The sequence below is a fragment of the Podarcis cretensis genome (genome assembly GCF_951804945.1).
Source record: "Podarcis cretensis genome assembly, chromosome: 3".
NCBI lineage: Eukaryota > Metazoa > Chordata > Lepidosauria > Squamata > Lacertidae > Podarcis > Podarcis cretensis.
The window spans coordinates 6,664,049-6,686,669 of NC_137172.1; the positions used below are offsets into that span (position 1 = coordinate 6,664,049).

At 43.6% G+C, this 22,621-nt stretch overlaps 1 protein-coding gene across 1 annotated transcript; it reads right to left on the reverse strand.

Annotated features, from left to right (window-relative positions):
* Window positions 1-1,705: 1,705 nt before the first annotated feature.
* On the reverse strand, window positions 1,706-20,193 carry CTSB (cathepsin B). Its single transcript, XM_079968963.1, has 9 exons — window positions 20,022-20,193; window positions 18,641-18,726; window positions 12,013-12,127; window positions 9,722-9,840; window positions 7,820-7,905; window positions 6,644-6,790; window positions 5,338-5,454; window positions 3,842-3,970; window positions 1,706-2,931 (listed from the first exon to the last, which is right to left on the reverse strand). Exons 1-9 carry the CDS (start codon window positions 20,145-20,147, stop codon window positions 2,834-2,836), a joined length of 1,023 nt encoding a protein of 340 aa, XP_079825089.1. The 5' UTR covers window positions 20,148-20,193; the 3' UTR covers window positions 1,706-2,833.
* Window positions 20,194-22,621: the final 2,428 nt, after the last annotated feature.

Sequence of the window (22,621 nt, forward strand, 5' to 3'; positions counted from 1 at the left end):
CATACGACATCAAAAGTCTCACATCAAATATAACTGATCTGTAGACTTTACAATCTGAAAATAGACACAATCGTGTTTTTTGTAACCCCAGAAAATATTTAATTTAAAAAAAACAATTAAAAAAGCAACCCCATTGCTGAATTAGCCAGGCAAGGACCATTATTTATGATCCCTAAATATGGGTTATTCGAACGAGAAAGGAAGTTACCTATATCAATGTGAATAAACAATATACTGCGTCCTAAAGATGCCAGTGTCTCTGCGGTCCCTCCTTCCAAGGAAACAAAACTCTTGGTAAACATCTGGAACCCCTGGAATCTTGCACTGATCAGAGATTGTGGTGCTGCACAACGCAGCATAAAGGCTGAAGTGGTCATTGCTTAATGAGCATAGTTGGGAAGGAACAAACAAATTGTGGATCAGAAACAGAAGTCGAAACCTAAAAGCATCCAGGAGAGAGATTTTGAGTCTCTTCACTCCAATTGCCAATAGACTTGCACAAGAGGAAGAACTTTCTGACAGCTGAAGCTGGGTGGACATCTGTCAGGGATGCTTAGATCAGTGTTTCCCAACCTTGTGCCTCCAGCTGTTTTTGGACTACAATTCCCATCATCCCTTGCCACTGGTCTTGCTAGTCAGGGATGATGGGAGTTGTAGTTCAAAAACAGCTGGAGGCACAAGGTTGGGAAACACTGGCTTAGATGACCCCCGGGGTCCCTTCCTACTAAGATTCTACGACTCTGATCAGATTGCTTGGCCTTTGATGAATTTGGGGCCCCTCTAAGATGTATTGGAGGGACGCAGGTGGTGCTCCCTCTGTGGGTTAAACCACACACAGAGCCTAGGGCTTGCTGATCAGAAGGTCGGTGGTTCGAATCCCCGCGATAGACAGGGTGAGCTCCTGTTGCTCAGTCCCTGCTCCTGCCAACCTAGCAGTTCGAAAGCACGTCAAAGTGCAAGTAGATAAATAGGTACCGCTCCGGCGGGAAGGGAAACGGTGTTTCCGTGCGCTGCTCTGGTTCGCCAGAAGCGGCTTAGTCATGCTGGCCACGTGACTCGGAAGCTGTACGCCGGCTCCCTCAGCCAATAAAGTGAGATGAGCGCCGCAACCCCAGAGTCGTCCATGACTGGACCTAATGGTCAGGGGTCCCTTTACCTTTAAGATGTCTTGGACCAGAGTTCCAATTGGGCTCAGCCATCACAACTGGAACTGTGGTACGAAATAACTGCAGAAGCCCAGTTGGTCAAAAGCTGGCCTGGTTCATGCCAAACAGACTCCACCCTTCCGAGCGCAATGTGGTTCAAAAGCCTGAAAATGTATGCACCCTCCCCCTCCCAAAATAGCAGCTCTAATATTCTGGCGCAACCCTGAAGCACGTTCTTACCCTCAAAGAATTCTGGGTACTGTAGTTCGGCTCCTGTATAGCCACAGTCCCCCAGCTACCCGTAACGAACTACAGCGCCCAGAATTCCTTGAGGGAACGAATGTGCTTTAAAAGTACAGCATTTTGTATATGGAGCTCCATAGTAAGGTTGGGGTTTATCATCACGCCAGTTTCTCCACCACCAGCAGCTAAGCAGGCAGGCGGGCACACAAGACCAGGAAGCCTAAAACTTTTACCCCAGAACTGCTGCATAATACATACCCAGGAAAACACAAAAGCATTTTTGGCCACAAGGGGGAAGAATAAGAACTTGCTATATAGCCAGGTAATGAGGCCTTTATTGTAGAGAGAAGAGACAAATTGACAAATCCTGTGATTGCAACAGCAGCCAATTGTAATACATGGTTCTTGTCAAATGCAAAAAGGGTGGGGTGGTATTTTGAGTTGGAAGATAGTGAAATGAGGAAGATTCGTGTATCTGTCTTATTCCCAACTGCTGGCTGCATGCTTTAGTTCATTTTCGTAAAAACACAACTTGATAATTTGAAATAGTAAAAATAGGTTTGTTCTTTACGTCACTCCCAGCTGCTCATGCACAAAGCCCAGCTCTCCTAACAGAATAGGTGATTTTTAAAAAATTGAGTGTCATCACTTAACATCTTAATTAAAAATGAAACAAAGGCAGAGTCGTTCCCTCCTGCCGCTGTTAAATGCAATTATAATTGCAAGCTGGCTTTCAGGCACCAGTGAACATGATGGCGTGGCAATCCAATAAAGCCAGATTAAAATAAATCAAACAACATTTCATATGGAGATTGCAACAGAAGAGGAGGAGCGCTTGGCTGTCTGTTGCACTTTTGGGGCTGGGTCGGCTCAGAAATAAGGCCATGGGCCTCTGAAACCACCTCACTGTTCCCCCTACCCAATTTAGGGGCATGTTGAGATGAAGGCAACTGGGGAAACATACCCTTTTAACCTCTTGGCACTGGGATACAGCAGCCAAGGCCGTTGGATCAACTGTATTGGCTCTGCAGCAACTCGAGAAATTCCAGAGGATTGTTGCAATTAAGGCTTGGAAGAAGAAGTTTCAGATTATCATCAGTGAGGGTGGTGAAAGAATAAATGGGGGTTGCATTCACTTCCACTTGTACTGGAAGACTCCCCAAATTCAGCTCTGCAAATTGTCTGTCGCTGGCAGCCCAGGAAGGCTTTGTGTCGAACCCAAGCTACGTGCCTCTTGGCTCAAAGGCAGACTTTGCCAGAGGGAGCAGCGCAACACAATTAAAAACCAAAAATTATCCGAAAGCTTTAATAATAAAAATAAAAAAAGCCAAAGTCTAAAATGTCTTGCATGAAACTTTCGCAACCCTGTCCGCTTATTTTCTCCACAGGTACGATCAATTGATTATTTGCAGAAGGGCTAACTGGCTGGATTCAAGAAAAGCGGTTTACAGCTGTTTCCAGTACTGGCTGGTCCGAGGGATGCCAGCGACAATCTCGGATTCGATTCCACAGTGGTCCTCCCCGCGGAGAATTCTGAAGAAGCCTAGGAGGAATGCAGAGGAATAATGCCTTAGTGAAGCGTCTCCAAGCCTGAGAGCTCTCAGCTAGGCAAAGAGAAGCAACCTTTTAAACCCTGGAGCGTTTTTGTGCAAGCGATAGATGGGACACAGAAGCTGCCTTTTAACAATTCCTGACTGCTATGATTTGCATAAGTCAGGCATGTCCAAAGTCTGTTTCGGGGGCCTAAACCGGCCTGCTGGTCGGTTTAATCTGGCCCCTGTGGCAATTTATTTCTCATATATATATATATATGTTTTTTAACGTAAGATTTTCAACAATTATTAAACATACTTTTATATCTTATACAATGTTTTTTTGACTTCCATCAATCACATCAGAAAATTTTCCAATCTTTTCACTCAATTCACATTTCCGACTTTCACTGTTACATTTAAATATCATAACTAATGTCTATCTTCTTTGTGATATTTCTCCTTACAAAACTTCTTGTAGTCCTACTAGCGTAAATTGTTGATTACAGTTGCTCTTCAGTGGCAGTTTATTTCTATTTCCTGGCGTAAAATCCTAAAAAAACCCCAACAACTTCAATCTTAAAAAAAGGCCAACAACTTCGGTCGGCCCTCATGGCCCTTCATTTCATCAAATCTGGCCCTCTATGAAAAAAGTTTGGACACCCCTGGCATAAGACAAGGAATAGCTCATTGACTGGGTCTGACTTACGCAAATCACTACAGGTATTAGGCATTGTTTTTAATAATAAAAAAACACAAGCTACTCTTTGAAATCAAGCTGAGTGTCAGATGTTTTCACGACAGCCTTGGCACCGAACAGTATACAAAGAAATGAAAGACGCTTTTTCTCCTGCAAAGACACAGCCCACCCACTCAGCAAGTTATCACCTGAACAAGCCAGGACCCCGTAAGGCCACCTACCATTTTCACCCCAGTCGGTGTTCCAGGAGTTTGCAGCCAGCCAGTAGGGAGTGCCGTTGTCGACGCCCCAGCCGAGGATTCGGATCGCGTGGCCACCAACTTCCTCTCCAGAGACATGTTGATATACACCTGCAATGATGGAAGAAAGTGACTGTGTGATGGCCTGGGATTCGGACTTGGATGCTGAACCTGAGGGATCCCAGCCTGCACAGGATTCCCCGCCTCCAGAACCAGCTGAGCCGGGGCCGGGGCATGAGCCTGAAGGGTCCTCACCTGTGCTGGATCCTCAGGTGCAGGAATCAGCTGAGTCTGCTCTGGCTCCTGAGGTGATGGAGGACCCATTGCCTGCATGTGCTCCACTCTCAGCCCCGTCAGAGGAAGCTGAGGTTGCCTCTGGGTCCAGCCTCTCCTGAGCTACAGAGGCTCAGGGCAGAGAGGCGGAGGAAACTAAGTTCCTGCAGGAGGAGTGCTCACCTCCAGGCCAGGAGAGGCGAGTCAACAGAGGATCGGGGCCGCCCTATGCCTCGGGGCAGATAAAAGCCGGCCAGCTCCAGTCCCAAGTTGCGGGAGCAACATTGTTGGTTGCTAGTTCCTGCCTGAACCGTGTCCTGCTTTCCTCCCTGAGCTCCTGACCTGCCCTGGCTCCCTGCTTGCTTGCCTGTTCCTGACTTCACCCAACTCCCTGCCCTGCACCCAGCTTCAGCTACTATGGACTGCCTCCATGTTGCACCTTTGACCACGGACCGGACTTGGACCTTGCCTCTCGGGTAACCCACGGGACCAGAATAGACTAACTACATCTAAAAACCAAAATGAGCAAGGGACGTGGGATGGAGCAACTCGACAGATGTTGTTGATGTTGGCATCCGTCCGTCTCAAAAGACAATGGAGTGCGCCTCCAGGGGTGAAGTCAAAATGCTGTGTTAGCAGCACCCTGGGGTGCAACCCTGGGCAGTGTGTATGGAGGTCCTGGGATACCCAGATGACAAGACCCACCCGCTCGGCCTTGCTGATATGGTACAAAGGAAAGCAAAGAAATACATCTGGCACCAGTTTGGCTCATAGCTGTCAACTTTCAGGTTTGTAAATAAGGGATCAGCAGCCTCAAAAATAAGGGACCAGCAGCCTCACCTGTCCCGGGGACAGTCTATGGGATAGCTAACAATCCGGGATAGCAGCAGGAATCAGCGGGAAATGGCGCTGGAAAAGGGAATTACCCGCAAAAAAAGGGAAGGTTGACAGGTATGGTTTGGTTCCAGGAGTTTCCAGAAGGAGGTGTGCAAGGCACCATCCAACCTACTTAAGGACGCCACTCCATATTTGTGGAGAGTTTACTCCTTCACCTTTTCTTCTAGGGAAGAGGTGTGCCACGAACAGACTCCCAGGGGCCAGGCAGAGAGGTCCGAAGGGCCACATCTAGTGCCTACCCCTGCTGTAAGAGTTAAAGCGCCAGGCAATTTATTCAGAAATAGGAAAAAAAACCCCAATAGCCTTACCCGACTTGTACATGAGGAAGTCTGCATAAACGACGAAAGCTCCTTCCACCGGCCCGTTCTTGTAAATTTCAGCCTTTATCATATCCTCATTGGGGGGCACACCGTAGGAAGTCACACCTGTGGAGATAGAGGAGGCAACCTCCAAATCAGCAAGAATTCAAAGCATTTTTTAAAATCAAAATCAGATTTGTAGAGTTCCCACCTTCCCTTTGTTTGACCCAAGGTGCCCAGCTGGGATTTGAGTCGCAGTAGCTGTGGTTTCCTGAGGAGGCATCCTCAAGCCTTGTTTAAATCATAGGGACTAGAAACACACTTTGAAGAACAGGACAGGATGCCAATTCTATAACCTCCCCTGCTTGTAACCTAACCAGCGTAGCCAATGATGCCAGGGATGGTGAAGTCACACCCCTGGTCTATGAACTGCCTTTAGGAATAGCTGCTCTCCATGAAAGACGCGGGTACTGCTGTGGTCTAAACCACAGAGCCTAAGACTTGCTGATCAGAAGGTCGGCGGTTCGAATCCCCGCGACGGGGTGAGCTCCCGTTGCTCGGTCCCTGCTTCTGCCAACCTAGCAGTTCGAAAGCACGTCAAAGTGCAAGTAGATAAATAGGTACCGCTCCGGCGGGAAGGTATACAGTGTTTCTGTGCGCTGCTCTGGTTCGCCAGAAGCGGCTTAGTCATGCTGGCCACATGACCCGGAAGCTGTACGCTGGCTCCCTTGGCCAGTAAAGCGAGATGAGCGCTGCAACCCGAGTCATCTGCAACTGGACCCAACGGTCAAGGGTCCCTTTACCTTTACGGCAGAACTGCATCCCCAATGGGGATCTTAAGCACCGGATTAAATGTAAAGTCCTAAAACTGCAGGCTCTGTCATAATTAAAAACCTGTCCACATTAATCAGATTGCTTTTCTAGGGCTGCTATTTCAAACAGGCTGCCATGGGTGTCTGTACTGGATTGTAAAACAAGACACAAAGTTAAATTGCAGCCCTTTAAAGCTTGCAGCCCTGAGCATGCAATGCAAACAGCCTTTTAAAGATTCCATCAGGCTGCGCCAAAGGGAAGCAGGGCTGCTTTGTTGCCTCTGCTGAAACACAAGCACTTTTAATTTGCTTTTCCTTTAATTAGTTCTATTCCACCAACAAGAACTCTTGTTAACCACAAACGAGTGGTGCCTGACCTTGGTGTTCCTTCCTCTACCCTCCACATCCCTTTTTCCTTCTGTGCTGTGTCTTTTATATTTCAAACCTAGGGACAAAGAACTGCATTGTTATTGCTGGCCTTTGCCACGAAGCAATGCTGTTACCGTAGTGCTTGTCTTCTTTGTAGGATGGAGAATAGCCATCTTCGCATTTTTTCTTGCACTCTGGGGTTTCGCCCCCTTCCCCGGTGCAGGGGGGTCGAGTTCCGTTGGTGTGGTGCTCACAAGGAGGGATAGAGTATGGCCTGCAGCCTGTTTGGACAGGAGCAAAAATACAAAAGTCAAATTCCATCCAGGGGGTCATAGAGCCAGAGACCCTGTGGCTGGGACACCAACATATCCTCCAGTCAAAAATAAAACATGTACATCTGCATAATTTTGTTCCCCCTCCACAATTCAGGCACCAATGTGACTTTTTTTTTTGCAGGAAACAGCAGAACAGAACTATTTCCTTTAAGGCACGCCTTCCTAATTTATTTATTTTTTTAAAGTAGCCAACTGCAAATTAAAAGGGAAATGAAACCATGGCCATTTCCACCCCATACATTTAAATCACTCTTATACCAGCAGAACAGTTTTCACACAAGGCTATATACAGGAACTTAAAAGCCACGGATGTCTCCAAAATCCATCCTGAACAGGAATGTTTTAGCAGCCGGGCAAAAAGCCACAAGGGGGCAGATGCTCTGTTTTATAATCTGCTTCTAGTTTATTGCTGACTTTTCTCTTCTGAAAGTTTCTTAAAGGATTCTTTCTACCGATGACACAATATAATCCCATTCTCTTTGTCAACAGCTCTGAGTTGCAGTTGTTTTTTATTACAAGCAAGCCATGTTTAACTTTTCAGAAATAAATAAGTCAATAAGCATAATCTTCCAAAAACATCCTTCACAATCTCTTCCACATATCTGAAGAAGTGTGCGTGCACACGAAAGCTCATACCAATAACAAACTTAGTTGGTCTCTTAAGATGCTTACTGGAAGGAATTTTTTAATTTTGTTCCACATACAAAACTCTCAAACATCCCCCCCAACACAGGGAATCCTAAGCCAACCATCTACTGCAAATTGAACTTCTGGCCCACCGTAAACTCCCTGGCAGCATTAAACCCAGTTTACTGCTTCCAGTGGATGGAGGTAGCGTGCCTCTGATTCACAAGTGGGCATTTGTGTGTGTGTGTGTGTGTGTGTGTGCCTGCATAGGTGTAGGACAAAGATAAAACCACTAGGTGGGGTGGAGGGCTGATGCAGTTTCTGGTTTGCTACGGGAGACAAACTCACCCACGTGGGAGTCGTAAAGGCCGCCAGACACCAGACCCTTCTCCGTCCAATATTTCCAGGCGGCTGAAGGATAGCCTCCATTACACCTGCAAGAAAGCAACGATTTATGCAATGCCATCGCGAAGATCCGTGGGGGAAATAAAGGCAGGAGTAGTTTTAACTGGAGGCCTGCAAGAAGATTTGCAGAGCAAACCAATGTCGGTGGGCCTTTCAAAGGACTGCAGGACCAGGTTGGTGGATAACAGAGTCTTTTGCAGCAGCCATTGACTGCATGTCAGTTCCCATTCCATGTTAGCATTTCACTCCTCCGTCGCTGATGTGTGACTGTTCCATCACTTGTCTGTGATTACTTTCTAGGCTTGGAAAGCCTGAGAACGGAAGCTAGTCTTATCTCTTCCGTTCTGTTGTGTTTTTTGTACTTTTTACTTTCTGTTCTCTCTCAGAGCTGAAGAGAGAGGACGCCATGATCACTTTGTCCTGTATATACTGCTTAATAAAAACCAGCGGCTCTCAACCTGTGGGTCCCCAGATGTTGTTGGACTACAACTCCCATTATCCCTGAGCTCTGGCCTTGCTAGCTAGGGGTGATGGGAGTTGTAGTTCAACAACATCTGGGGACCCACAGGGTGAGAAAGGCTGGCTTAGAACATGGGTAGGGAAACTAAGGCCCCGGGGCCGGATCCGGCCCAATGGCCTTCTAAATCCGGCCCACGGACGGTCCGGGAATCTGTGTTTTTACATGAATAGATGTGTCCTTTTATTTAAAATGCATCTCTGGGTTATTTGTGGGGCATAGGAATTCGTTCATATTTTTTTCTCAAAATATAGTCCAGCCTCCCACAAGGTCTGAGGGACAGTGAACTGGCCCGCGGCTAAAAAAGTTGGCCGACCCCTAGCTTAGAATGAGCACACCAATGTCCACTTTGTTTCTGCTAATCTCTGCTGAGTGTGTGAGCACATAGGCATCTGCTATGTGTCCCTGGTGTGCTAATGATTTGTGGAAGTCCCAGAGCTGTGCAACACCAGGAAGACGCCCAGAGAGGTTTGTCTCATCCTGGGCGCTGCGTGGGCCCCCAGAGGCATATTCTGACATCCCATGCCAAGAGACACTTAAAGTTAATTATCCATTTCCCCATACTTAAATTATTTGATGTACAGTGGATCAGAGGTAAGTAAAGGGACCCCTGACCATTAGTTCCAGTCATGGCCGACTCTGGGGTTGCGGCGCTCATTTCACTTTATTGGCCGAGGAAGCTGGCATACAGCTTCCGGGTCATGTGGCCAGCATGACTAAGCTGCTTCTGGCGAATCAGAGCAGCGCATGGAAACAATGTTTACCTTCCCATTGGAGTGGTACCTATTTATCTACTTGCACTTTGACATGCTTTTGAACTGCTAGGTTGGCAGGAGCAGGGACCGAGCAATGAGATCTCACCCCGTCGTGGGGATTCGAACCACCGACCTTCTGATCGGCAAGTCCTAGGCTCTGTGGTTTAACCCACAGCGTCCCTTGTGGATCAGAGGTACTATGAGCTAATGCTGGGCACGTCTACAGCCGTACAATGGAAATCGAATGGAATCCGTTCCAGTAGTCCGTTCGACTTCGAAACCAAAGTGCAGCTTCTGATTGGCTGAAGGAAGCTCCTGCAGCCAATCGGAAGCTGTGGAGGATGTTCGGCTTCCAGTTCGCAAACCGGAATACTCACTTCCGGGTTTGCAGCATTCGGGAGCCAAAGCGTTCCGAGAACGAAGCTGTTCGAAAACCAAGGTACAACTGTATTCCTGAATGGGGCAGCTCTTCAAACAGAGGAAGGGCTTGGGTTGCTTCACTGGAAAGTCGGGATACAGAGGGAGCTGGGGTGTCGCTGTTCTGAAAGGTGAAGACACGGGAAAAGAACTTACCCCATTCCACATTCAAAGCCACAGCAAGAGAGCAGGTCTTCTGCAGAGATCTCTACATTCACTTTGGTGTTGGTATGGATGCAAACCCGGTCAGAAATGGCCTCTACGGCACCAAAAGCCTTCAGAGAATGCAATCAAGAGAGAGAGTAAGGAGCGGCCCAGCCAACTCTTGAAGAATAACGCCTTAGGCCTCACCCGCAAAGACAAACCACAGTGGTGCCTCGCAAGACGAAAAGAATCCGTTCCGCGAGTCTCTTCGTCTTGCGGTTTTTTCGTCTTGCGAAGCAAGCCCATTAGCGGCTTAGCGGATCAGCCGATAAGCGGCTTAGCGGATCAGCTGTTAAGTGGCTTAGCGGATCAGCTGTTAAGCGCCTTAGCGGCTTAGCGGATCAGCTGATAAGCGGCTTAGCGGCTTAGAAAAAGGGGGGGGAGGGGAAAAAAACCGCAGGAACTCACAAGACATTTTCGTCTTGCGAAGCAAGCCCATAGGAAATTCGTTTTGCGAAGCACCTCCAAAACGGAAAACCCTTTCGTCTAGCGGGTTTTCCGTCTTGCGAGGCATTCGTCTTGCGGGGCACCACTGTATAATTAAACGAGTGCAATTGCATCCGTCCTCCATAACCATTAGCTTGCCTTTTCCCCTCCCTTTCCCACTAGAAATTCCTCGGGGCAGAGACTTGATTTAAATTTGCATATGTACATACTTTGGTTCTCAAATGCTGGAAACCCGGAAGTAAGTGTTCTGGTTTTTTAACGTTTTTCGGAAGCCGAATGTCCAATGCGGCTGTTGGCTATTGTTTCCGGGGCACCTGCACCAATCAGAAGCCGCTCCTTGGTTTTCGAACATTTCAGAAGTCAGGCTTCTGGAATGGATTAAATTTGGCGCTTTTGTTTTTGCTATTTATTTTGCATTTTTGTGGCTTTTTCGGTTAATTTGTTTTTGTGACTGTGTGGAACCCAGTTCGGCTACTGATTGACTGACTGTGCGACTGCGGAAATTGATAAAAGCCCCCCATCCAAACAATGACTATCATCAGTGCAGGTAAGGGAAATTTTTTTTTTCGTTTTTATCATCCACAATACTGTCTCATTTTATGGTACAGTACATTGATTATCGCTTTCATTTTATGAATCAATGGCGTCATTAGCTAGTAAAATCCATAATTGCTGTTTTAAGGGTTGTTTTTAAAAGTCTGGAATGGATTAATCCATTTTGCATTACAGTACTTTCTATGGGAAAGTACGCCTTGGTTTTGGAATGGAATTCCGGAATGGATTAAGTTTGAGAACAAGGTACCACTGTATATGCTGCTTTCATAGGTTGGATACGCTCCCAGCATAACTGGGCACTTTTAAAAAAGCACCACTGATTCTTATTAGGAGACAATAAGATGGTGCTTACCCTTCTCCGATTCAGATTTGTGGAACTTTATAAAAAGAACTTTGCCTGGGCTGTATACACACAGAGTAATTGTATTAAAAAATATAAATGGTACAACAGCAGTGATCATATTGCGCCACACACAAGACCAGCCCTCCACCATGCTTCCTCACCGATTCATGCGCAAACCTTTGTCTCAAACTATATCCATTCATTGCTATGAAATTTAATTTTACAAAGCATTTTAACAGAACGTAAAAGCAGTTTTCAGAAACTGGTACAGTGGTACCTCGGGTTACATACGCTTCAGGTTACAGCCTTCACTAACCCAGAAATAGTGCTTCAGGTTAAGAACTTTGCTTCAGGATGAGAACAGAAATCGTGCTCTGGCGGCGCGGCAGCAGCAGAAGGCCCCATTAGCTAAAGTGGTGCTTCAGGTTAAGAACAGTTTCAGGTTAAGTACGGACCTCCGGAACGAATTAAGTACTTAACCTGAGGTACCACTGTACAGTCATACCTCGGGATAAATATGCTTCAGGATAAGTATTTTTGGGTTGCGCTCCGTGGCAACCCGGAAGTAATGGAGCGCGTTACTTCCAGGTTTCGCCGCTCACACATGCACAGATGGTCAAAATGACATCATGCGCAAGCGCAAGCGCGGAGGCGGTGAAACACGACCCACACATGCACGTCTTACGTTCTATTCAGGATGCGAACGGGGCTCCGGGACAGATCCCGTTCACATCCCGAGGTACCACTGTATTCAGAATCGTTGTTGCCTCCAAAATTGGAGGAAAAACATGGCCCAAAAAAGAAAGAAGGAAGGAAGAACGAAAGAAAGACTATAGCAGATGTGGAGCCCCTCAATTCATACCCTGGCAAAGGAGAGGCTTTGAAACTTTTGTCTTACCCAGCAGGAACCACAAGAGCCCTGGTCTCTGATCTCACCGATGGTTGGACACTTTGGCCACTGCTCCCGCGAGTCGAAGCTTTCAGGCAGGACCAAGTCGTTGGAGAATCCAATCCTATGTGCATTTCAAAATTGGGAGTGCGGAAAGAGGAGTGACAGATTAACGTTCTGGGCATTCCTTCTGTTAAGTTGTGGGTGAACATATCAGATGACACAGCGATTCTTCAAACAGCTCTTGTTTATTCACAGGCCAGAACAGAACTGAACTGAAGGGTTCAGTCAGCCTGCTTATATAGAGCTCCACTACAACGTAACTGTAACAATTTTCTAAAACTATCCAATCACTGAACGTCACTTTTGATCCCTTATTTGCATAACTATCTACAGTATCCCCCTGCTGACCCAGGGCGAGAACTTCAGTACATAACACCTTCTTTTTCCAGATCAAGACATGAAACAGGATGGTGCCCCACACCAAGTCCAACCAAGAATTTAAACAATGCCCTATTGGAAAGGGAATAGGGGGCAATTGGAATATGCAAGAGCAATTGGGAAACTAGAATGAACCATGGGAGCAGGGGAAAGGGAAGCTGGACAATTAATGTATTGGTTTTGTACTTGAGGGGGAAAATTGTAAATGCGGAAAGTATAAATAAAAAGGGTGACTTTTCTACTTTAACTTCTCACAGCTCTTTCGTTAACTCAAGGTTATCATCTGAACTAGTCAGATGTTTAACGGATAATCAATCACAGTTAAAAAATAAGATCAATTTTGAAAAATAAGATGCAAAGAAGAACAGCTGCCAACAACAGAAGAATGGCAAATAAAACTTATGGACTATGCAGAAATGGCAAAACTCAAGAGACTCTGACAATGAGAAGTTTTAAAAAGAGTGGGGGAAATTTATTGTGTATGTGCAGAAATACTGTAAACAAGTTGGCAGGTTTAGATTAAGCACCTGTAAGTAAAAAAAAAATATTAGAGAATGTAAAGGTTAACAAGTGGATAAAAATGATAACAAATTGCAGAGAATGGTGTAAGATGTAAAGAACCAGTAGAAGGGGGTGGAAGGAAGTTTTGAGGTTTAAAGAACCCCAAAAGAAGGTTTGTAAAATAGTAGGATTTTTTATTAGAAGTTTAAATGTTAGATAGTGGTTTGGTTTTTTGTATCCTTATTTTATTATTATTATTTGGGGGGAAATTATTTACAGAGAAAAATAAGACTTCAGAGCTATCTTGCCCCCAAATGGTAACTAGACATTTTGTTTTGGTAACCTGTAAACCTTGGTTTGGGACGCGGGTGACGCTGTGGGTTAAACCACTGAGCCTAGGGCTTGCTGATCAGAAGGTTGGCAGTTCGAATCCCTGCGACGGGGTGAGCTCCCGTTGCTCGGTCCCTGCTCCTGCCAACCTAGCAGTTCAAAAGCACATCAAAATTGTGAAAGAAAGCACATCAAAATTCTGAAAGAAAGGGATCGAAGCAAGAACAAGACTTCAAAGCAGATATTCTAAGAATGTTTGCGGAAATCAAACAAAGTGAAATAAATTTAGAAGTAAAACTAGAACAAGTAGACAATAAGATAGGGAAAATGGATAAAAAGATGGACGAAACAGTCAATGAATTAAAAGGTCAAATAAAGGAAGTATTCAGGAGAACTCAGGCAACAGAAGAGGGGTTAAAAAAGACGAGAATAGAATTGAAGGAGGTAAGACGTGAGGAGGAGAGGATCAAAGTAGAGCTATTAGAACTAAGCAAAGCGCAAGAAGACTTGAAAGACATAATTGCTTTGAATGAACTAAGACAAAGGGAGGCTAATTTAAGACTTAGAGCTGTGCCAGAAAGACAAGGAGAAAACATTAAAGAGAATCTGATTGCAGAATTAGCCCAATGGATGGATATACCAATAGAAGAGATGGCAAAATCAGTACAAACGGCATTCAGATTAAAAATAAAAACAACCAGAGCTAAAAAATTTGTAGGAGACTGCCTGATTATATTTAAAGAAAAGGAAATGAGAAATAAGATTTTGCAAAGAAATAGAGAAAAAAGACTGTGCATTAATGGGAATTATATAATAATTTTCAAAGACATACCAATTAGAATTCTGAAACGTAGAGAGCCGTATAAAGCATTGGCACAGACGTTGAAGAAAAATAATATAAAGTTTAAATGGGAGTATCCGGAGGGCATCTCATTCATGTACAGAAGTAAGAGGCATAGATTGGTTAATCCAGAAGAAACTAGCAAATTCCTAAGAAAATATAAAGAACTGAGACTAGAAAAAGAGGAAGACAAAATAGGAGAGGCAGCAGGGGGTGCTGAGGAAGAGATAGAGGAGGTAGTAGAAGGGTCAAGAGGAGAAGAAGAAGAAGAACAGGAGGAAGAAGAATTAGCGGAAATATAAGAAAAGAAGTAATTTAGGTAGGTTCAATCACCATGGTGTTAAAGATTTGGAGTTGGAATATTAATGGGATAAATGAGGGGGGGGAAAGGAACAAAGTCGAACAAATCTTGAAAAAAGAAAGTGTAGACATTATTTGCTTACAGGAGACCCATATAGCAAGACGGCATAAAAGAATTCTGATAAATAAAAGACTGGGAAATGAGTTCATATCATCTGATAAAGTCAAAAAAAGGTGTGGTTATTTATGTTAAAAAACAAATTGAGGCCCAGCAAATCTTTAAAGATGAAAACGGAAGGATAATGATGGTACAAATTAAATGGCATGGACAAAATTTAATTATAGTAGGACTATACGCTCCAAACGATAATAAATCCGAGTTTTATAAAACCTTGGAAGAAAAATTAGCTGAGTACGCAGATCAAAAAATGATTATACTCAGGGATATGAATGGGGTGGTCTCATTAGAAATGGACAGACTCAGAGATGCGGGGGGTAAGGAAGGGAAGCTGCCCAGAACCTTTTTCTCGTTGGTTAAAAACTGTAACCTAATGGATGCCTGGAGACTCAGACATCCGCTGGAAAAGCAATTTACGTACCACTCTGAGCCTAACCAATCACTGTCCCGAATAGATCAGATCTGGGTCTCGAACGAACTAACACCAAGAATTATACGGGTAGAGATTCAGGCCAAAATAATATCTGACCACAACCCAATAAAGATGGAACTGAAAGGTCTGGAAGAAGGTACTTTTAGATGGAGACTGAAGGATTACCTCTTAGATGACCAAGATATAGTTGAAAAAGCACAGAAAAGGATGAAAGAATTCTTTAAGGATAATATGAATAAAGGCACCAAAACTAAGGTGGTATGGGATGCGGGTAAGGCAGTGATGCGGGGCTTTTTTATTCAGCAGAATGCCATTAAAAACAAAGGAAGAGATAAAGGGAAAAAGGACATTCTGAAACAGATAACGGACTTGGAGGGGAAACTAGTTAAAAAACCTAATAATAAGAGAATAAAAGAAAATATTAAAGTACTGCAAACCCAGTATGCAACAATAATAAATAGGGAAGTAGAATGGAACATAAAAAAACTAAGACAAAGAACGTTTGAGTTTGCGAACAAGTCAGGGAAGCTTCTGGCATGGCAAACCAAGAAAAGAAAGGAACAAAGCACAATAAATAAAATTGTAGCGAACGGAGAAGAAATAACTAACCCCAAGGAAATAAGGAAAGTTTTTCTGGATTATTATAGAGGATTATATAAAAATAGAGAAAGATTCAACCAGAGAAAAATAGAAATTTTTTTGAAAGATAAGCAGGTTCAGAAGATTCCAATAGAGAAAAAAGAGCAATTAAACACCTCAATAGACAGAAGAAATAAAATTAGCAATTAAAGATTTAAAAAGAGGGAAAGCCCCGGGCCCAGATGGCTTCACGGCAAGCTACTATAAAGAAATGGAAAATATTGTATTGGCACCACTGAGAGAAGTAATGAACAATATTTTGAAAGAAAAAGAAATACCAGATACTTGGAAGGATGCTTTCATTACTTTAATCCCAAAACAAGACTCAGATCTGTCGCAAGTTAAGAACTACAGGCCGATCTCGCTGTTAAATGTTGATTATAAAATCTTCGCAGGAATACTGGCAAGTAGAGTCAAAAACATATGGTCAGAATATATCCATGGAGATCAGGCGGGCTTTCTGCCGGGCAGGCAAATGAAAGATAATATTAGAAATATAATAAATTCCATAGAATACTTGTCTGCCAGGTATGATAAGCAAGCCATAATGATGTTCGTGGATGCAGAGAAAGCATTCGATAATATAGTTTGGGACTTTTTACTAAAACAGTTAGAATATATGGAGGTCGGTATGAACTTCCTCAATGGAATAAAGGCAATCTATACGGAGCAAAAGGCCAAATTGATTATAAACAACGTGGTGTCAGAAGAAATAACGGTAGCGAAGGGTACAAGACAGGGTTGCCCACTCTCCCCGTTGCTATTTATAATAGTACTGGAAGTACTCCTGTACTCAATAAGACAAAATAAGAAAATAAAAGGGATTAGAATTGGTCAAAATGAATATAAAGTTAAGGCGTTCGCAGACGATTTAGTAATAACAACAGAAGAAGATCCGCTGAACTCAATAAAAGAGATACTGGAAGAACTGGAACAATTTGGTAAGGTGGCTGGTTTCAAGTTAAATAAAAGAAAGACTAAAATAATGGTGAAGAATTTAGATTCGAAGGCAATCGAGGAATTACAACAACAAACAGAAATAGAAGTGGCCAAAAAGGTGAAATATCTAGGAATATGGATAACCCCGAAAAACATAGATCTATTTAAGAATAACTATGAGCAGGTATGGAAAGAGATAAAAAAGGACTTGGAGAGGTGGGGGAAGCTGAGATTGTCATTCTGGGGTAGGATAGCTTTAATTAAGATGAACGTTCTCCCGAGAATGTTATTTCTGTTCCAGAACTTACCGATAATCAAGGGCACTAAGATATTTAAAGAGTGGCAAAGAGGAATCTCAAAATATGTCTGGCAGGGCAAAAAACCAAGGATTAAGTTTAAATTCTTAACAGAAGCTAAAGAAAGAGGGGGATTCGCTCTGCCAGATTTGAAATTATATTACGAGGCATCGTGCCTTTGCTGGGTGAAAACGTGGATAAGATTGGAAAATAAGGAACTATTAGATCTGAAGGGGTTCGACAATAGAGCAGGATGGCATGCGTACTTATGGCAGGGGAAGAGGAAGCACAAGGGTTTCGCATCGCATATTTTTAAAGGCCCTCTAATGGAAGTTTGGGAGAGGAATAGATTTTTACTAGAACCTAAAGTACCACACTGGCTATCCCCATTGGAAGTTATGAGCGTGAAAAAAGTAAACATGAGAGGTGATTGGATAACTTATGAACAATTGTTAACAAAAGTAGGGGGGACATGGAAACTGAAACCATATGATCAGGTTAAAGAAAAAGTCTATGATTGGTTACACTATTTTCAAATAAACGAAATGTTTAGACAAGACGTTAAAGAGAGAGGATACGCGGATAAAGAATCTAAATTCCAGACTGAAATAATAAACAATGATTACAAAATTCTTTCTAAAACGTATAATATGCTATTAGAGTATAACTTGATAGATGAGGAAGTGAAGTCGGTGATGATTCATTGGGCAAGGGACATCGGCCATAATATATACTATGAAGAATGGGAGAAACTCTGGAAAAAAAATCTTAAATTTACAGCTTGCATAACGTTAAAAGAGAACCTCATGAAGATGTTTTACCGTTGGTATATAACACCTGCAAAATTAGCAAAAATATATAAAACTTGCAACAAATGCTGGAAATGCAGGGAAAAAGAGGGATCCTTCTTCCATATGTGGTGGGACTGCAGAAAGGTCAAAGGCTTTTGGGAAAGTGTATATAATGAAATGAAAAGTATATTAAGATATAACTTTGGGAAAAAGCCGGAGGCTTTTCTGTTAGCAGGAAGTGATATAAAGAACAATGACAGTAAATTCTTTCAATATGCAACAACAGCCGCAAGGGTCCTATTGGCTCAAAACTGGAAACAACAGAACATACCGACGCTTGAGGAATGGAGAGCAAAACTACTAGAATATGCGGAGATGGACAGATTGACGGGGGAAATTAGATATTTAAAAGACCAAAGGTTCATTGAGGACTGGGGGAAATTTGTGGAATATCTGGAAAATATAAGTGAAGGTCAGATAACGCTAGTTGGGTTTAAAAAAGCTTTGTGAAAAGGTTGGAATATTGTCTAAAGAAGGAAAGAGAAAATAATGTCAATATAAGCCAGGATTTGTGTGAATTTGTTAAATTAGGGTATGGATGATTTCAGGGGAAGCTGAAGGAAGTCTTATAGAAAGAAATCTGCGACAACAAGGTGTAAACTGCTTTATTATTTTTTTGTTTGTTTGTTATGATCCAAAAAACAATAAAAATTATGCAGGGGGGGGGGGGAAAGGAACCCCAAAGGGATATTACTGCATTTATTAAATCAATTTCACATTTTAACAATATGGAATCCATATTTTGTTCCACTTAATATCTGAAGCATCGTCCTCATTAAAAAGCAGGCTAGACCTGTGTCTAGAAACTGAATGGAGAACGGAGAAGTCCAGAGTTACAGGAAATTCGTGCAAGCTTTAGCTTCCAGAGGTAAGGAACAGAAAACTCACCTTTCTGGTAGTTTGGGGCCATGCAGGAACGTGCCACACAGCTTTTTCACATAGCTCAGGTCCACATTGTGGAAGTTGTGTCCAGCCTTTAAGACAAGACAGAAGCGTGATTGTACAGTGGTACCTTGGTTCTCGAACGGCTTAGCTGTCGAGCAACTTGGAACCCAAACAATGCAAACCCAGACGTAAGTGTTCTGGTTTGCGAACTTTTTTTGGAAGCTGAACATGCTTCGATTTGAGTTTTATGCTTCCGATTTGAGTGCCACACTTCCATTCTGAGTGCTACGCTCAGGTCTGTTTTTGCTATTTATTTTTCGTTTTTGTGGCTTTTCTTGTTTTTGTGACTGTGTGGAACCCAGTTCAGCTACTGATTTATTGATTGTGTGACATTTTCATTTTTATCTTCTGTTGTTGTTTTTTACAGTACAGTACATTGTCATTTTGTGGGTCAATGGTCTCATTAAATAGTACAATTCATGTCAAATTCTTGTTTTAGGGGTTGTTTTTAAAAGTCTGGAACGGATTAATCCAGATTGCATTACTTTCTGTGGGAAAGCGCACCTTGGTTTTGGAACGGACTTCCAGAATGGATTAAGTTTGAGAACCAAGCTAGCACTATACACTCTCCAATAGTTATTGTGCAGGAGTATCCTGCAGAATTGTCTTCTGATGAGAACCTGATCACTCCCCTCTCCACCCCTATGTTGAATTCACAGCTGAGAACTTGGCAGAAGGGCAGGTGACCTGAACTGGGAACCTCAGAACAAACTGTAGGGTAACCAAAATGTTCAACTCTTCATTAAAGCTTGGAAGGGGTTAAAGCCACAGAGTAAGCTGTCCTTGGAGGAAAGCAAGCCTACCATTCTACCACCTGATCTGCAGCATGTTGAGAGGTAAAAAAAAGGGAAAAGCTCAGGAATGGGACATCTGCCTTGCTGTCATCCCAGTGGGCAGATAATAATAAATAATAATAATAGTAATAATAATAATTTATTTGTACCCTACCCATCTGCCTGGGTTTCCCCAGCCACTCTGGGCGGCTTCCAACAAAGATTAAAAATACATTAAAATGTCACACATTAAAAACTTCCCTAAACAGGGCTGCCTTCAGATGTCTTCTAAATATCAGGTAGTTGTTTATCTCTTTGACATCTGATGGGAGGGCGTTCCACAGGGTGGGCGCCACTACCAAGAAGGCCCTCTGCCTGGTTCCCTGTAGCTTTGCTTCTCGCAGTGAGGGAACCACCAGAAGGCCCTCAGCGCTGGACCTCAGCACCCGGGCAGAACGATGGGGGTGAGAACACTCCTTCAGATATAACACCTCCTTCTCCTGCCAGTGTCATCCACCATCCCAACTGGCCAGCCAAAAGTTGGTACTTACCTGCCAGGTAGTGTTCAACTTATTGATGTAGTTGACCATGTCGTGAGAGAGAGGAGGGAAGATGGGGACATTGCGAGCACCCGTAAGGACCACCAGGAGACACAGAGATACCACGGACCGCCACATTTTGGAAACTGGAACCCTAAGAGGGGTGGGAAAAAAGAATGGCAGCAAATTTTAAAGTTGCATGACTGATAAACTGCCAAACACGAACGATCAAGAAAACTGCACATCACTCTTTTAGAAAGAGCATATCAATGTTACAAATAATTATGGACACCCATCTTTTTGACTAATGATATCTTGCCTGGAGGTGGTTTTGCATACTACAGCCAACTGTCTTGGGCTATTGACTAGCCAGAGACCCCAGCTCATTGTATATATATAAAAAGCATCATGCCATCTGGACCAATTAAAGAGAGAAAAGATTTTCATTTTGCTTGAGGAAGAAGAACACAGGAGACAAGAGTTTTTCAACAGTGCATCTAGGAAGTCAGTGAAACCAGATGAGCGGGTAGGGGTGGAAGTGATGTCATATTAAGAAACCCCTCTGGCCTTCAGAAGGTGTGTAAGGCAAAGTATATGACGAGTGTGTGTTGTTTTTTTAACCACAAACTTGGGTGAGCTAGAAGAGTAAAAAACCAAACCTCATGGAAAGTCAAAGTAATCAGCAATTCAGTCGCACCTTGGTTGTCAAATGGAATAATAATAATAATAATAATGTATTTATACCCCGCCCATCTGGCTGAGTCTCCTCAGCCACTCTAGGTGGCTCCCAGTCAAATGTTAAAAACAGTACAGCATTAAATATTAAAAACTTCCCTGAACAGGGCTGCCTTCAGATGTCTTTTAAAGATAGGATAACTGCTTATTTCCTTCACATATGAAGGGAGGGTGTTCCACAGGTTGGGAGCCACTACCAAGAAGGCCCTCTGTCTGGTTCCCTGTAACCTCACTTCTCGCAATGAGGGAACCGGCAGAAGCCCCTTGGCGCTGGATCTCAGTGTCCGGGCAGAATGATGGGGGTGGAGACGCTCCTTCAGGTATACAGGACCGAGGCCGTTTAGGGCTTTAAAGGTCAGCACCAGCACTTTGAATTGTGCTCGGAAATGTACTGAGAGCCAGTGTAGGTCTTTCAAGACCGGTGTTATGTGGTCCCGACGGCCACTCCCAGGCACCAGTCTAGCTGCCGCATTCTGGATTAATTGCAGTTTCCGGGTCACCTTCAAAGGTAGCCCCACGCAGAGCGCATTGCAGTAGTCCAAGCAAGAGATAACCAGAGCATGCACCACTCTGGCGAGACAGTCCGCGGGCAGGTATGGTCTTAGCCTGCATACCAGGAATCCATTCTGGAAGTCCGTTCTGACTTCGGAAAACCTTCAGCAACCAAGGCGTGGCTTCCGATTGGCTTAGAGAGCTTCCTGCACACAATCGCAAGCCGCGTCGGACGTTTGGCTTCAAAGAACGTTCACAAACCAGAAGAATCACTTCTGGGTATGCAGCGTTTGGGAGTCAAAACATTCGAGTCACAAGGGGTTCGGGATCTGAGGTACGACTGTACAAGCACAGAGAAAAACAAATGCTGCCAATGTTTCACCCAGCAACAGCACTGAGCCTACGCAACACATTCTATGGTGCCCGCAGGTGGTCTCAGTAAATATCCCCTCAAGTGACTTTTCTACTTTGACTTCTCACAGCTCTTTCGTTAACTCAAGGTTATCATCTGAACTAGTCAGATGTTTAACGGATAATCAATCACAGTTAAAAAATAAGATCACATTTGAAAAATAAGATGCAAAGAAGAACAGCTGCCAACAACAGAAGAATGGCAAATAAAACTTATGGACTATGCAGAAATGGCAAAACTCAAAAGAGACTCTGACAATGAGAAGTTTTAAAAAGAGTGGGGGAAATTTATTGTGTATGTGCAGAAATACTGTAAACAAGTTGGCAGGTTTAGATTAAGCACCTGTAAGTAAAAAAAAAATATTAGAGAATGTAAAGGTTAACAAGTGGATAAAAATGATAACAAATTGCAGAGAATGGTGTAAGATGTAAAGAACCAGTAGAAGGGGGTGGAAGGAAGTTTTGAGGTTTAAAGAACCCCAAAAGAAGGTTTGTAAAATAGTAGGATTTTTTATTAGAAGTTTAAATGTTAGATAGTGGTTTGGTTTTTTGTATCCTTATTTTATTATTATTATTTGGGGGGAAATTATTTACAGAGAAAAATAAGACTTCAGAGCTATCTTGCCCCCAAATGGTAACTAGACATTTTGTTTTGGTAACCTGTAAACCTTGGTTTGGGATGCGGGTGGCGCTGTGGGTTAAACCACTGAGCCTAGGGCTTGCTGATCAGAAGGTTGGCAGTTCGAATCCCCGCGACGGGGTGAGCTCCCGTTGCTCGGTCCCTGCTCCTGCCAACCTAGCAGTTCAAAAGCACATCAAAATGCAAGTAGACAAATAGGTACCACTCTGGCGGGAAGGTAAACGGCGTTTCTGTGCACTGCTCTGGTTCGCCAGAAGCGGCTTAGTCATGCTGGCCACATGACCCAGAAGCTTTATGCCGGCTCCCTCGGCCAATAAAGGGAGATGAGCAATGC